General features: G+C 35.8%; 1 protein-coding gene and 1 non-coding gene across 5 annotated transcripts in view; one reads left to right on the forward strand and one right to left on the reverse strand.

The window, feature by feature from the left end:
- HYCC2 (hyccin PI4KA lipid kinase complex subunit 2) overlaps window positions 1–15,605 on the forward strand; it is a 72,906-nt gene that overhangs the window by 25,358 nt on the left and 31,943 nt on the right. For 3 of the 4 annotated variants that reach the window (XM_067741038.1, XM_067741040.1, XM_067741039.1), the window contains 5 exons: window positions 100–180; window positions 1,143–1,244; window positions 7,031–7,210; window positions 11,368–11,448; window positions 12,762–12,877. In XM_067741038.1, coding sequence (XP_067597139.1) covers window positions 130–180; window positions 1,143–1,244; window positions 7,031–7,210; window positions 11,368–11,448; window positions 12,762–12,877 — 530 coding nt within the window. In that variant the 5' untranslated portion in view covers window positions 100–129. Of the gene's footprint in view, window positions 1–99; window positions 181–1,142; window positions 1,245–1,981; window positions 2,038–7,030; window positions 7,211–11,367; window positions 11,449–12,761; window positions 12,878–15,605 lie in introns of those variants that run through there. The other variant, XM_067741042.1, reaches the window with a different exon arrangement.
- LOC137226889 (U6 spliceosomal RNA) lies at window positions 10,894–11,000 on the reverse strand. The gene has a single exon (XR_010944583.1). It is a non-coding gene; the product is annotated as a U6 spliceosomal RNA (small nuclear RNA).

A 15,605-nucleotide genomic window follows, 5' to 3' on the forward strand; every position in this document is an offset into this window, starting at 1 on the left:
ACTAGATGAGTTTCTCCTTTAGTGAAAGGCACACATCATTTACCTTTGATAGTTCCTGTAAGTAACACTGTCCTCAAGTTCAGTGCCTTTTTCTTTCAGAGAGAAAAGAGGAATAGAAGGTAGAAGAAGATGCTGGGATCTGAACGTGGCGTTGTGGAAGAATGGTTATCAGAATTCAAGGTAGATTGGATTGAGGATAAGAATGTGTCATATGATTCTATATATCAGTAATTCAGTTATACATGTTCATGGAAAAACTGAAACAAAAGTTATGAAGTAGGAATGGCAAAATATGAAATAACATGTTTCTATAGCTGCACCTCTTTAAAAATTTTAGGCACTAATGTGAATAATGGCTAGAAGGTAATGTAAAAATGAAGCTAGTAAACTTGTTTTTGCTACTTTGGAGTATAATTGATATGGATTGATATCAATGGATTGATAAGGTGATATATAAATTTTAAGATATATTCAATAAAAGAGGGGAAGCCTCCAAGTTTTAATAAGGCACAGAAATGAGATTTGTACCTTATATTTTTATTTCCTGTGATTAAAAATTCACTCATTAATTTGATTGAAAACTATATAATTTATAAACACTATGGAAATAAGTGTTTTGTGAACATAAAATACAAGAATTGAAATATATCCCACACTCAGGGACATCCCTGGCGGTCCAGTGGTTAAGGCTTCGCCTTCCAATGCAGGGGGTGTGGGTTTGATCCCTGGTTGGGGAGCTAAGATCCCACATGCCTCGCGGCCAAGAAAACAAAATGCAAAACTGAAGCAATATTGTACCAAATTCAATAAAAAGACTTAAAAAAAATGCACACCTCATTAAAAACAAAAGTATTTATTGCACACTAATTTTTTAGACTAGATTATAAGGTGACTCATTTCAGCAAATCTTGGTGTAATGTGTGATTTCTAATCATTTCTCATTGTTGAGTAGTTAGAAGAATTGTATAACATCGTAACTAATTTGATTTATTAACTCTCATGGTTATTTCTTATATTAATTATTTTTACTTTTCTTAGTTGACTCAATTATAAATCTTTTCAAGAGGAACTCATATAAAATAAAGTTTCTAACTTCTCAAATATTAAGTTCATTTTTGGTTTCCTTTGATGTTTTCTTTTAGGCATTACCTGACACTCAGATCACCAATTATGCAGCAACTTTACACCGGAAAAAAACACTGGTACCAGCCCTGTATAAAGTTATTCAAGATTCGAATAATGAGGTAGGAGAGTTTATAAGAAAAGTAATTTTAATGTAGTACATAATGAAATATGTGCACTAAAACACATATATATAAGTTTTGCAGTTTTCCTTCTTTTTTTAAAATCCTTCCAGTGGGACTGGAAAACTTTCTTTCTGCTATTTTTCATTCTGATAGTTGCTTTGGCTTTCCCCATGACCTCCCTCTCCATATTTTTTAATGTTTTGATTAAATTTGTTCCTGTTGAGGACAGTATGTTTTGATTCTTGATTTGAGTGACCACCATCTCAGTAGATTATTTATTTAATTTGCAACTTTTCTCTGTTTCCTGTTCTGGAATGTTTCCTTTCCTGGAGTCCAAATTTTAACCATATACTGATTGAGATTTATTAATTTTAAGTATTGTTTGCAGTCCTTTTATTGACGGTAAAGAACTATGTGTAATCACTCTAATTAGTGAATTCAGTCAAACTGGTAACATGAAATGATGCTGCTGTAAGTTTAGTCTGAAAATGATCAGAGAAAGCCTAAATAGTCAGGATCAGTAAACTTAGAATAACAGTTTCCTATTATTTAGCCTGTGCTAGAAGGGAAAAAAGGTGCAGCTATTGGCTCTATGTTTTAACTTACACAAAATACACACATTTTCTTTCCATTAACACAATAGTATGACATACAGTTTTATCACCACTGGATTCATGTATGCTTTAAAATGAAATGAAAGGAACACACAGGAAAGTAGCTTCTTATCTTCCCAGATACAGCCTCCAAGAGTGCCTCTGCTGTGTACTGGAGTGAGTTTGAAGAAGTTCAGGTAATCATCTCCTAACCAGCAGCTTAACTTAAAGTGCATCTTCATTTTTGTACTATCACTAAAAGCTTGCTTATTGACCTCTTTCTTTCCTATCTCCTAAACTTGGATTGGCTCTCAGTTGGGCTTGCATCTGTTGCTATTTGTAGCAGCAACCGCAGGATTCATTTGCTTCTTTTTCTCTTGCTATGTATTTTTGAATGTTTTATAACTTTAGGTATGGTAATGGACATATATGCATAGCCTTCTTGGTCAGGAGTTTTCAGAATTCTGTGTGAATATTGAATGTATGTATCCCTTGTTTTGCACTGTCTTAACATTAAGCTTTGCTTATTAAAATGCATTTGTTTCATGCTTTCTCTTTAAATTGTAAGCTCTTCATGAGCAGTGGTCGTATATGCTATATCTGTTAACATATATATCTGTTAATTCCCTAGAATCCAGTATTTTATCATGTGCATAATGAACACTTAATAAATATTGATTAGAAGAATAGTGAAATATATGGGATTCTCTGGCGGTCCAGTGGTTGGAACTCCACGATTTCATTGCCAAGGGCACGGGTTCAGTCTCTGGTTGGGGAAGTGAGATCCTGCAAGCCACGCGGCCAAAAAAGAATCACCGGGGGGAAAAAAAAGAATAGTAAAATACGAAATGAGATTCTAAAATGCTGTCGTTTTCATTAGGACTCACAAGTATGTGAAATGTATTGGCTTCCATTTTTTCTTTTATGCTTTGGAAGCTGCGATATTATAAGAATTAACTCACTTTATATTGTCATACTTCATAATACTAATGTGTGAGACTTTGTCAAGGCTAGAAATAGAAAAATTACAACTTGAGAGACTCAAGATCAAGACCCAGCAGTCATTATAATCAACCAGTTACTAGAACAGGTCTGTCTTTCCATCCTTTCTCCTGTCAGGTCATAAGATTCTAACCATGCATTCATACTTCAGAAAAACAGAGTGTTAAGTTCCGTAGAATCTCAAAGCAATTCTGGACTTCAGTTCTAGAAGGAGAACCCTTTTAGTCCTGATTTTGTTATATTCTGAAACATAAATGTATTATTTACTTAATAAGAAACAAATTTGCCTTAAATACCATGAAAGTTCTTAAGAAAGTATATTTCCTAGAAGTTCTTTTTTTGTTGTTTTGTTTTGTTTTGTTTTTTGGCTGTGCCATGTTGCACAAGAGAGATCTTAGTTCCCCAACCCGGGATCGAACCTGGGCCAAGGCAGTGAAAGCGCTGAGTCCTAACCACTGGACCGCAAGGGAATTCCCAAAGAAGTTTAATATTACATATCATGGCCAACCTGTACTACAGCTCAAGTTTTAATCTCTAGACCAACATGTTGCTTTATTTTTCTCCTTTCCCTCCTTCCAGATCCCTTAGTCACTCTAGCAGTTCTTCCACTTCAAGGAGACCATTAACCCTATTGCTTTTTTATGATTTGGTTGTCCTTTTTCCTCCCTTCAATGTCTCACTTCCTTCAAATGTCTCACTTGCCTCTTTTCTTAGCTAAATTTTCTTGATCCATCATTACAGTCATTCCCTTGCAAACATTCTGAGCTCCTTTGCCTGTCATTCCCTTAGTTCATATTCTTTGGGCAAAATCTCAACACTGGATAAAACCCAGCCATCCACTTCATGCCTGTACCTGAGCGGCTGAACGTACCTGGAAAAAACACAATTTTGTTAACTTTTTCCATTTAAATGCAGGACTAAAAATCATAAATGAGCACATAATATTTCATTGGTACAACTGTCCCAGTGTTCATTTTATACCTTCTCTTTCCTCACACTTACTGCCCTTCCTCCTCATTTTTAGTTTGCCTTCTGTGTCATTATAAAAGAAGAAAATAGTTGGAAACTCTATTCTCCCATTCAAATCTACCACTCTACCAGCATCTCTACCCACACTCTCCTGCCATTTCTGCTGTTCGGTAGATGAAGTGTCTCAGGTTGTATCAAAGGCCATCTCTTCCACTTAGGCCTGAATCCCATCTTCTCTAACTACCTCAAAGATTGCTACTGCAGTTATCCCCTCCCTTTCCTATGTCACTGATTCCTTTTTTCTTAAAACAGCAGTGTTTTTTTTTTAATTAATTAATTAATTTATTTTTGGCTATGTTGGGACTTCATTGCTGCGTGAGGGCTTTCTCTAGTTGTGGCGAGCACGGGCTACTCTTCATTGTGGTGCACAGGCTTCTCATTACGGTGGCTTCTCTTGTTGCAGAGCATGGGCTCTAGGCGTGCAGGCTTCAGTAGTTGTGGCATGCGGGCTCAGTAGTTGTGGCTCGCAGGCTCTAGAGTGCAGGCTCAGTAGTTGTGGCGCCCAGGCTTAGCTGCTCTGTGGCACGTGGGATCTTCCCGGACCAGGGCTCGAACCCATGTCCCCTGCATTGGCAGGTGGATTCTTAACCACTGTGCCACCAGGGAAGTCCCTGTCACTGATTTTTTTTTCCTTTCTGATGAAAGGAATATGATAAACAACCATATTCTATTTTTTAAAAAACCTTCTTTGATTTGCCTCCTATTTTGTTATCTACCCCATTTTTCTGTCCTTCTTCCCAATGAACTTTATAAAGTATTGCTTATTCATAGTCTCTGTCTACTTGTGCCAATTTCCTCACCTCATATTTTTTCTTTGACCCACTCATATTTGGGTTCAGTCTCCATTATTCCACCCAAACTGCTCTCAATGCGTTCATCATATGGCATGCCTCTTAGTAATTATCATGTCAAAACTATTTGCTAAGTTTGGGGAAGGTGTAAATTATTCTTAAGCTTTTATTTAACGAGAAGATAATGATTTTTAACACCTTTTGCTGTGGGTGATAGCACCATTTAGGGGAGGTCATTTCTGACACTGAAAAATTGAGAACATGATGGCATGATAACGTATGCTTAGAATTAAAGATTTTAACAGAGCACATTGGCAGGTTTTTAACAGTCTTATTTTGCAGTGGAGTTGATGAAAATTTACTGGATTGCCAGCCACTCCTCCCTCCTTTTAAAAAAAAGCAGAGTAATAATTTTGGTAACTCTGTATATCTTTGCAATGCTTATTAAAGTATAGTCTCTACATGCCAATGTACTTGCTGTTGAGGAAGGAAAATAAGGTCTTTATGACGTAGACAAATTGTAATTGTACCATAGCCAGTGAAATTTAGAGAAGGCAATTTTAGAGTCTTTTACTAAAGAGGAAAGTAGATTTGAAACATGGACATATATTTTTAATACATAAATTTATGAGCGCAACAATGTTTAATTGTCCTAAGGAGCTGAATATTGTTGTCAGTACTTTACAAAGTTGCCAGCAGTTGACCATTTTCAAAAGTTTATTACTTCGTTATTGGCACTACATGGACTACACTATTTGTAATTAAACAAGGCTCACCTCCTCCTCCACTTCCATCCGGTATAAGAAATGCGGTATAGTGAGAACATCAACTTGGTGTCAGAAGATCTGAATTCTGGTGTCTTTCTCTGCTACTAATTTCTGTAACCTTGGGCAAATTGTCTGACTGGTCTAGACTTCCGTGTAAGGGTAGAGTTGGAATGTTTTTTAATATTTTAAATCCTATAAGAGTGATTTCATATAAAGAGCTTAGTAGTTACTAGACTAGGTGTGTAAATTTTTTTAGCTTTAAAGTTGTTTATTAAGAGCTAAGCTTAAGTCATCTAAGTATATTAACTGTACAATCAACATAGGATTTGTTGACTTTTAATTTAAAATTTTGAAAGTAATGACTTTATTCTAGAGTGCTAGATTATTACAGACATATATAACTACATTCAAGCAGATATACAAGTGTATATATATATATATTATTATAATCATTCAGAATAGAAGTAAGCATATAAATTACTGAATCGTTCTTTTTTTTTAAAAGCTAGTGTGACACTATTATATATAAAGTAGATAACTAATAAAGACCTACTGAATAGCACAGGGAACTCTACTCAATACTCTGTAATGACCTATATGGAAAAGAATCTAAAAAGAGTGGATATATGTATATGTATAACTGATTCACTGTGTTGTACACCTGAAACTAACACAACATTGTAAATCAACTATACTCCAATAAAAATTTTTTAAAAACAAAACAAAAGCTAGTGTTAAATTTTTTTATAGTTTCCTCTCAGTGTTTTATCTGCATTTTAAAATCATAGCCAGTTTTGTGAAGTCTGCAGTTATTCTAACAAAACCAGTCTAAATTAGCAGTACAAGTTTAGGGGAAAAGGGGAGGTTTGTTTAAACTGCTCATTTTCTTCAGTTTTTAAGATTATGAAGTTCCTTATAAGTCATAGGTATGATATCATATGAAAAATTATCCAGTTAAACATTGGAAAAGCTATTTCTGTATAGTTATACTTCCTCCTTTTCAAAATCTTTCCAATAAATATAATTAGTAGAATTTGTCAGTCTTAAAACATAGAAGTAATCTGTTTTACTTGTATGTATTTAAAATATTAACGAGCATTTTGGATGTCCAAATATTATGTATTGCCAAGTCCCTTTATCTACTGAGTGGTATATAATTTGTTTAAATCATAGTCTTAAGTTGAGATTTAAAGTTTATTTCCAACAAGATTATTTGAAATTATTTTCTTCCAATAGAAACTTTTAAAAATGGAGGATAGTAAGGTTTGGTAATAACAGAAAAGGAAACTCACTAAATATGAAGTAGTACATTGGTTAAAGAACTAATTATCTAATAAGTTTAATAGTACAGTGTATTGAAAGATATGTTGTTATTATCTGGGCACAAAGTACTTCTTGCAGTTACTGGATTGGTCAGTTTAATGTGTAGTCTCTGAGTTATTAAATAGAGATTGAGGTTCTGGTTGCATTGATTCAGAATAAGCAAAAATTAATGTTGAGAATTTATTTTAAAAATATTATACAAGTATATGTGCCTAAAAAAAAATTACAGTTACAGCCAAAAGAATGGAAATAACTGATGCACTTTATTTTCTTCTTAGCTCCTGGAGCCTGTCTGCCACCAGCTGTTTGAGCTCTACCGTAGCTCTGAAGTTCGACTTAAGAGGTTCACACTGCAGTTCTTGCCAGAATTGATGTGGGTTTATTTACGGCTTACAGTTAGCCGAGACAGACAGAGTAATGGTTGCATTGAAGCACTACTTTTAGGAATTTACAATTTGGTAAGTGGAAAATGATAGTTTGGGAAATTTTAAGTATTTTTTAAAGTCCTCTGAAGTAATACTTGAAGAATATTTAGAGGAAAATAAATTTAAATGTCTCTTGAATAACTTATTTGAATTAACTAAATTGAGTACAGTAATTGAGTACAGTAATTAATAAGTAATTGCTGGTAATGCATTTTATAAAGTAGGTGAAACTTATAATTGATAGCATTATTAATATTTTATGGCTTATTTTTCTAATTATTTTATTTGATTGATATTTATGAATGTCTTGCATTTAATATTTTTAATTTATTTTTAATCATTTGATAAAACATTATGTATTTGATACATTATTTATGAAACTTTTTCTTCTAAGGAATTCTTAAATACCTTAAATGTTATTATTCTGTTGTTTTTTTTTTTTCCTCCTGGTGCCCAGTTTAGAACATTGGTATTGAAATTCCTGCCCTTTGAATTCTTATATTCTGTGTATTCCCTGTAAACAGATGCTCCATATATTAAAGTTAAGTTTGTAGTTGAGAGGTACCTCAACCAAAGTACCTCACAAAACATTGAATCTCACAAAAAATAAATATTCTTCTGCACCAGTGCTCATTACTCTAAGTATTATCCCTTAAAAAAAATCATTAAAAAACATTTCCATCACTAGAATCTGAAGGACGGAGCCTGGCCTGTGGAATCACTTGTATTTTGTTTAAAATCAGGTACTGTCACTTACTGGCTGTTTTAAATTTAAGCAAGTTACTTAATATCTTGACTTCAGTTGCCTCGTCCTGTAAAACAGAAATAAAACATTGTTAGTAGGATTGAAAGCAATTAGAAGAACCCAACATGTTTCCTGAGGTGTTTATCTAATGTTTACCACTATTATTATAAATAGTAGTAGTAATAGTTATACCATAATTAAAGATGGGTTTTTTTAATGAAAAGCTGGTGTAGGTATAAAATTCTTTATTTTGCTACCTTGCCTGATTTTTTCTTTTAAAGTAGGAAATTTGTTTCACATATCACTGTGTTTCTAGTGCTTAGCAAGGCACTTAGTAAATGTTGATTTAAAAATTGAGTTTAGTGTTTTAGATTATGTTTGACATTAAGCTATCATTTGTCTTGTTTAATGTAATAAAATTCAGTAGTGGGACAAATGAAGCAAAAAATTTTGTATAGTGGGATGCCTGACAAGTTCTTGACAGTACTTGTTGGTGCTATGGTTTAGTTATCTTTTGGTATCTCAAAAATAGTGTACTGTTTTGGGCTTCCCTGGTGGCGCAGTGGTTGAGAGTCCACCTGCCAATGCAGGGGACACGGGTTCGTGCCCTGGTCCAAGAGGATCCCACGTGCCGCAGAGCAGCTGGGCCCGTGAGCCATGGCCGCGGAGCCTGTGCGTCTGGAGCCTGTGCTCCGCAACGGGAGAGACCACAGCAGTAAGAGGCCCGTGTACCGCAAAAAAAAAAAAAAAAAAAAATAGTGTACTGTTTTAAAAATGCTCAATTATATATCAGAAATGTAACATCAGGTTTCTGTCTTCTTTTAATTCCCTTGATACCGGTGTTCTCTCTTCTCTGTGGTTCTCGATTTTTCTTACCACACTGGATTTCTTTTATATATTAATTTCTCTTTTGTTCTTCTTTTCTCAGTCTAGCATTTCTCCCTTGCTTCAGTAGCCCAAGAGAGAGTTTTATATTGCCCTCAACTTAAAAAAATTTCATAACACCCTTCTCCACAGATGTATACACAGATATAAATAAAAAGTATTTGGCTTAATTTGAAATTTAGGAGTAAAAATTAAAATTTTATTGCCTAACTTAAATCAGGCCCATTCATCTTAGCATAGATGTTCTCTGAGGCACAGTGGCCCAGATGTGGTGGTAACTATTTTGCCTACAGAGTAGTTAAATGATCTTTCTAGGGATTTTTAAACCATTTTCCTGCCAAAATTAGAGGTATGGCCATTGTTCACATGTAATTGGTACTCTCCTGTGACATATTAAACCCCAAAACTAGCCCTATAGGGAAGTTCTTTTGGGTTTGTGTCTTGGTGATGATAGTTGGGTTTTTTTCCTGTTGTTTCTTCCTCTTATGCTGTGCAACTACTCAGTCTCTCTCTGACTGCCTTCCTTCTAGGGCAGTCTTCTCTGTCTGTATTTTATGCCAGTTATGTATACTAATATGAGTTTTAAAAGAAACAGGCTAAAGACAGTACAGAAAAGGAGTGATGCAGGAGGAGCATTTCACCTCTCTAATTGCTGGCGTCTGTAGGCAGTTTTTTTTTTTAAAACATTATTAGATCTTTTTTTTTTTTTTAATAGGATCTCATATCTATTCTTTTGGTGGGGAGTGCTGCACTGGGTTTTCCTTGCTGCCTGCCGGCTTTCTCTAGTTGCGGCAAGAGGGGGCTACTCTTCGTTGGTGGTGCGCGGACTTCTCATTACGGTGGCTTCTCTTGCTGTGGAGCACGGGCTCTAGGCATGTGGGCTTCAGTATTTGTGGTGCATGGGCTCAGTATTTGTGGCTCACGGGCTCTAGAGCGCAGGCTCAGTAGCTATGGCGCACCGGCTTAGTTGCTCCGCGGCATGTGGGATCTTCCCAGACCTGGGCTTGAACCCGTGTCCCCTGCATTGGCAGGTGGATTCCCAACCACTGCACCACCAGGGAAGTCTGTAGGCAGATTTTTATTGATACCTGTAGAAGATTGGCGGTGCCAGAGACTGTAGAAATAGATGCTGTTGACCTTTTCTGTGAAAGATAAAGTGCTTTTAAAAATCACAGGAATGTTTTTGTAGTCAGTAAAAACCACTTAAGTATGGACTTATGATTAATCACTTGGACTACTATTAATTATGTTAATATGTAGCTTATTTCAGGTCATTAATTTATTGCTGAATAATTGTAAGATTTTCTTTTAGTTAAGATTCATCCTGTGTTACAACAGTGTTTTTCCTTTTTTTTTTTTTCTATGAATTTATTTATTTTTGCTGCACGCAGGCTTTCTCTAGTTGTGGTGAGCGGGGGCTACTCTTCGTTGAGGTGTGCGGGTTTCACATTTCGGTGGCTTCTCCTGTTGCGGAGCATGGGCTCTAGGTGCACAGGCTTCAGTAGTTGTGGCTCACGGGCTTAATTGCTCCATGGCATGTGGGATCTTCCCTGACCAGGGCTCGAACCTGTGTCCCCTGCATTGGCAGGCAGATTCTTAACCACTGTGCCACCAGGGAAGCCCTGTGTTTCATATTTTAATAAGTGTGGATTTCTTGGCTAAAACCTTTCATTTTAATTTTTTATGTGGTGATTCTACCTTTAGCTTTCTGAGGAACCTCCATACTGTTTTCCATGGTGGCTATACCAACTTACCTTCCTACCAACAGTGTAGGAGGGTTCCCTTTTCTCCACAACCTCTCCAGCATTTGTTATTTATAGACTTTTTAATGATGGCCATTCCGACCAGTGTGAGGTGGTATCTCATAGTTTTGATTTGAATTTCTCTAATAATTAATGATGTTGAGCATCTTTTCATGTGCCTACTGGCCATCTGTATGTCTTCTTTGGAGAAATGTCTATTAAGGTCTTCTACACGTTTTTCGATTGGGTTGTTTTTGTTGTTGTTGAGTTATATGAGCTGTTTGTATATTTTGGAGATTAAGCCCTTGTCTGTCGCATCACTTGCAAATATTTTCTCCCATTCCAAAAATATGGAACACTTCACGAATTTGCGTGTCATCCGTGTGCAGGGGCCATGCTAATCTTCTCTGTATCATTACAATTTTAGTATATGTGCTGCCGAAGCGAGCAGTGATTTTAATCTTTTAAATTCAGTCATGTTTCAACTAAAAGATCTGATCACTTGTAATCTCCCTAGCCTGTATGTAAATTTATCATGAAATTTGTGCACCTACTTCATGTCTTTGTTGTCATGGTGTATTTGATTGATTGTAGTATTATATCTTTCAGTGTCTCTCAAAGGATAACTCAACTACCAAAGTGTACAAAATCTGCTAATAGGTTAGAAAAGAAATACTAGGGTAATAATATTTTTATATATTACTATTTCTAAACATTCTCCTCAATTGCCAGTGATATATTTGTTAAGAAAGTAATTATTATTTCTTTTAATATAGTCCTGTGATTATTTCATTATCTCTATTTTATTTTAACCATAGGAAATTGCTGATAAAGATGGGAACAATAAAGTTCTGTCTTTTACTATCCCTTCCTTATCCAAACCTTCAATATACCATGAGGTAAGTAAGACTGGAAAGGTAGAATTTTTAAAAATTATGTTGAGTAAAAGTCAATTTCTTACTAGAGATAAATATTCCTAACACATCTTTACTGATTTGTTTCTTAATGGAGATGTTTGTTATTAGTGATATAAAGCTGAGCTGTTGTCAAGGGAGAGAGAATGTAATTAATGGAAAATTTTCCTCTAGTTCTGGTTTATTTCTTTTTCATTCTTCTACCAGTATCATTTTTGGCCTTTTTTTTTTCAAAAATATTTTCAAAAATCTTCTTTTAATTTTTTTGTCTTCCATATTAATTAGAAATCATCTATGTTAGATTGATTTATTTTCATTATTTTTTAGGAAAATAATTACACTTCTGATTTTTGCTTATATTTGTTTGGTTGAAGATTGTGAGAACACTGATAATTATATAGGTAGATGACTCCTGTTGAGCTGAACTCCTTCTGCCTGCTCTCTTTAAGGACATAGGCTTTGAAGCAAGCTTCTTGTCTGTAGTGGCCTTCAGTGCATAAACTTGAGGAAAGCGCTTAAAGAAACTTTACCAGTAGTGTAAAAATTGAAATCCATTTTCTTACCAACAAACAGTATCCAGTTGCCTCATAGCTCTGTGCCACTATTTATTTTCTTAATTAATTCTCCTGGGGCTTTGTTTTGTGTTGAAAATAGAATGCCTCCTATTTAACCAGGGCTGATTTTAGCATAGAACATTTCTGAGTAATAGATTTTAACTGTGTTCCATGTATCAAGTTACAAAATAAAATGGAGGGTAGTGAAAAGTTTACAAATGGATGGTTCTTCTAACTTTAGAAACATGAAATCAATTATGTCACTATTAAAGAGACATTTGATCATAGTATTCTTGTTTGTGTTCCATAATTATAACTCTCTGCACCTTGCTTTCTTCAGTGTGGAATGAGATTAATGAAAGCACCAACCTTCCTGAAGTTAGAAAGACCTCCAGGTTTGAATGCATAGTCCCCAAGAGTGCTCTGAGTTCTGGAAACAAACAAATTAAAGTTGATTCATTTGTAGCCTTTATTCTTTTCAGCGACTTTTCTTATTCTGTCCTAAATATAGATTCATTCCATAATATTTCAAAAAACAAAGCACTGTATTTTTAGTTTTATATATTGTATAAATACTTTTTAAAAGGAGCTGTAGAATGTATATAATAGAAAAATGGAAGAGGTTTTGAAACGGAAGAAATGGTCTGAAACTGTCTTGTTGAGACAGGATTAAATATCCTCACATGATATAGATTTTTACTTCATTTTAGAGACACAGTCTCATACTTTACCTTGTTTTTGTAGCCCTCAACAATTGGATCCATGGCTTTGACAGAAGGGGCATTGTGTCAGCATGATCTCATCAGGGTTGTTTACAGTGATCTTCATCCACAGAGGGAAACATTCACTGCACAAAACCGGTAATGGTCAAAACTGTAGACAGTAGGGCTTCCCTGGTGGCGCAGTGGTTGAGAGTCCGCCTGCCGATGCAGGGGACACGGATTAGTGCCCCGGTCCGGGAAGATCCCACATGCCGCAGAGCGGCTGGGCCCGTGAGCCATGGCCTCTGAGCCTGCGCATCTGGAGCCTGTGCTCTGCAACAGGAGAGGCCACAACAGTGAGGGGCCCGCGTACCGCAAAAAAAAAAAAACTGCAGACAGTAAAAATTGTTAATTTATGCTTAATAGTTATCTACAATTACTTTGGTTCAGGTTTGGTGTGATAAAAGACAAAATGTCATATATGTCATACTAGTGAAATACATCATAGCAGTGAAATACTCATCCATAAACGTAGCAGCTCTTTGTTGATCAATAGAGAGTTGTTCACAGGGGCCCATCTAGGTGATAGATAGAATCTGGCAGATTGTCAGGTGGTGCCAAAGTTGGCCCTAGGGAAAAAGAGGTTTCCTGCCTCCCTGCTTATGAGTACTATAAGTACTTCTTTCCATTCCCTTGGTAGCATGTTTCTGCACAAACCATTTGCACCTTATTATGGAACTCTTCTGGCACTTATAATGGAACTCTTCTGGCACTTATTATGGAACTTTTCTGGTGTTTTTCTGACATTACCCAAGATATTATGGGTATTTCACATTTCAGGATTATTTTATGTTTCAGTCATGGGGGCAGTCTCACTTCATACCCATTGGTAAGCAGGTTGTCTCTCAAATGGAAATTTTCTGGTCCCAAATCCCAGAAGTTGTTGCTAGGTGGCACTTACTGGCTTCTACCATAAGCTCAAGTCTATATTCCACACAGGGCTGTTGTTCAGCAAATTAATGACCTTGTAGGCTTGGACAATCTTATTGATCCCAGTTTAGCATGTTCTATTAATATTAGAGGAAGGATGGATGGATTTACATGGCTTCTGTTTTACAATACTAGATAGGGGAAGTGTTCCTCAGACACAGACACAGTATCTGTTCCCATAATGCATTCAGGTAAATGAGACACAGTCACTTCACATAAAGTTCACCCAAACTTTCACCTTAATCCTATCAATCATCGCAGTCTTATAGCCTTTCAGTCTAGCCATTACCAACAAAGAGAGCCTGTGTCACCAGCCTCCACTCTAAACAACTTATCAGGTATGACATAGGTTACTTCCCAGAAGCTGAGGGCAAAGGCTAAAACTTTCTTTGGGCAAGGCCAAATTTTTTACCATACATTGCCCTGCATGGTTATTGTGAGCAGTAAATGAGATGATGCTTAAAACATGCTTAGCACAGTGCCTGGAACATAATATATGTTAGTGATACTGTTATTATTATTCTTTTTTACAAAATGTTTGTTTATTTATTTATTTGGCTGTACTGGGTCTTAGTTGCGGCCTGCGGGATCTTTGGGATCTTCGTCGTGGCATGTGGGGATCTTTAGTTGCGGCATGTGAACTCTTAGTTGTGGCATGTGGGATTAGTTTCCTGACTAGGGATCAAACCCAGGCCCCCTGCATTAGGAGTGCAGAGTCTTAGCCACTGTACCACCGAGGAAGTCCCGATACTATTATTTGTTATATAATATTTTATGTTCATAGTAAAATAGTACTCTTATCTTATTGGTTATAATATTAGAGTTATGGAAGGACTATAGGATCAAGCAGATTTCTAAATTATTGACCTTTGATCAAGTGCTTCAGTCTGGAATTCCAGTTCTTCTTAAGGGTCTTTCCAATATTACACATATGATAGAAAACACAGTGGCTTCCCTTGTTTCCTAACATATTGGAATTCAGCTTTAGTGATTGTTCTTTATTAGCCAGCAGGGTGCTGTATAACACCTGGAGAAGGCCTTATCCCAACTTAAAGTAACAACTTAATTTTTTTCTATACAGTTATATTGGGGTACTCAAATCATTTAATAATAGAAAATGTATATTAGAATAGTGGTTCATAAGTACTGTTTGCAGACTAGCTTGCATAAATCATCTGGTTACCTGATTCCTTTTTTGTTTTCTCATTTTAATTTTTTAAAGTATAACAATATATACTTGTGGTACATTTAAAATAGAACAGAGTATAAAGTAAAAATAGGCAAGAGTACAAAGAGAAAAGTATATGTCCTCTTCCCTCTAACCACCCATTTCTACTCTCAGTAGTTAAATTATTAGCAGTTTTTTATGTGTCCTTCCAGAAAATTTTCATGCATGCAAAAGCATATATTCAGCCTTAAACACTTGCAGACCCATACACACTGGATTCATTTCTACATGTTGTACAACTTGCTTTTTTTTTTTTTTTTTTTTTGGCCATGCCACGTGGCATGCGAGATTTTAGTTTCCCCCACCAGGGATTGAGCCCGCACCCCCTGCAGTGGAAGCGTGGAGTCTTAACCACTGGGCCACCAGGGAAGTGCCCATACTATCAGTTTTTAACCACTCTCATTCTGACTAAAATTTAGATTTTTTCCAGTTTTTTTAAACACTCTAAAAGGAACACAATATTTTTTGTATAAATATTTGCATGGGAGCACCAAAGTATCTGTAAAATAAATTCCTAACAGTGAAATTGCTGTGCTAAAGAATGTCTGCTTTTTCAGTTTGAGTTAGTATTGCCAAATTACCCTCCCCAAAACCAAGGACTAATTGAATCTCCTACAAGTAGTTTGGGAGTACCTCTTTCCTCATACTAACCCCCAGTACTGGATATTT

This window comes from Pseudorca crassidens, chromosome 6 (genome assembly GCF_039906515.1).
Source record: "Pseudorca crassidens isolate mPseCra1 chromosome 6, mPseCra1.hap1, whole genome shotgun sequence".
Lineage (NCBI taxonomy): Eukaryota > Metazoa > Chordata > Mammalia > Artiodactyla > Delphinidae > Pseudorca > Pseudorca crassidens.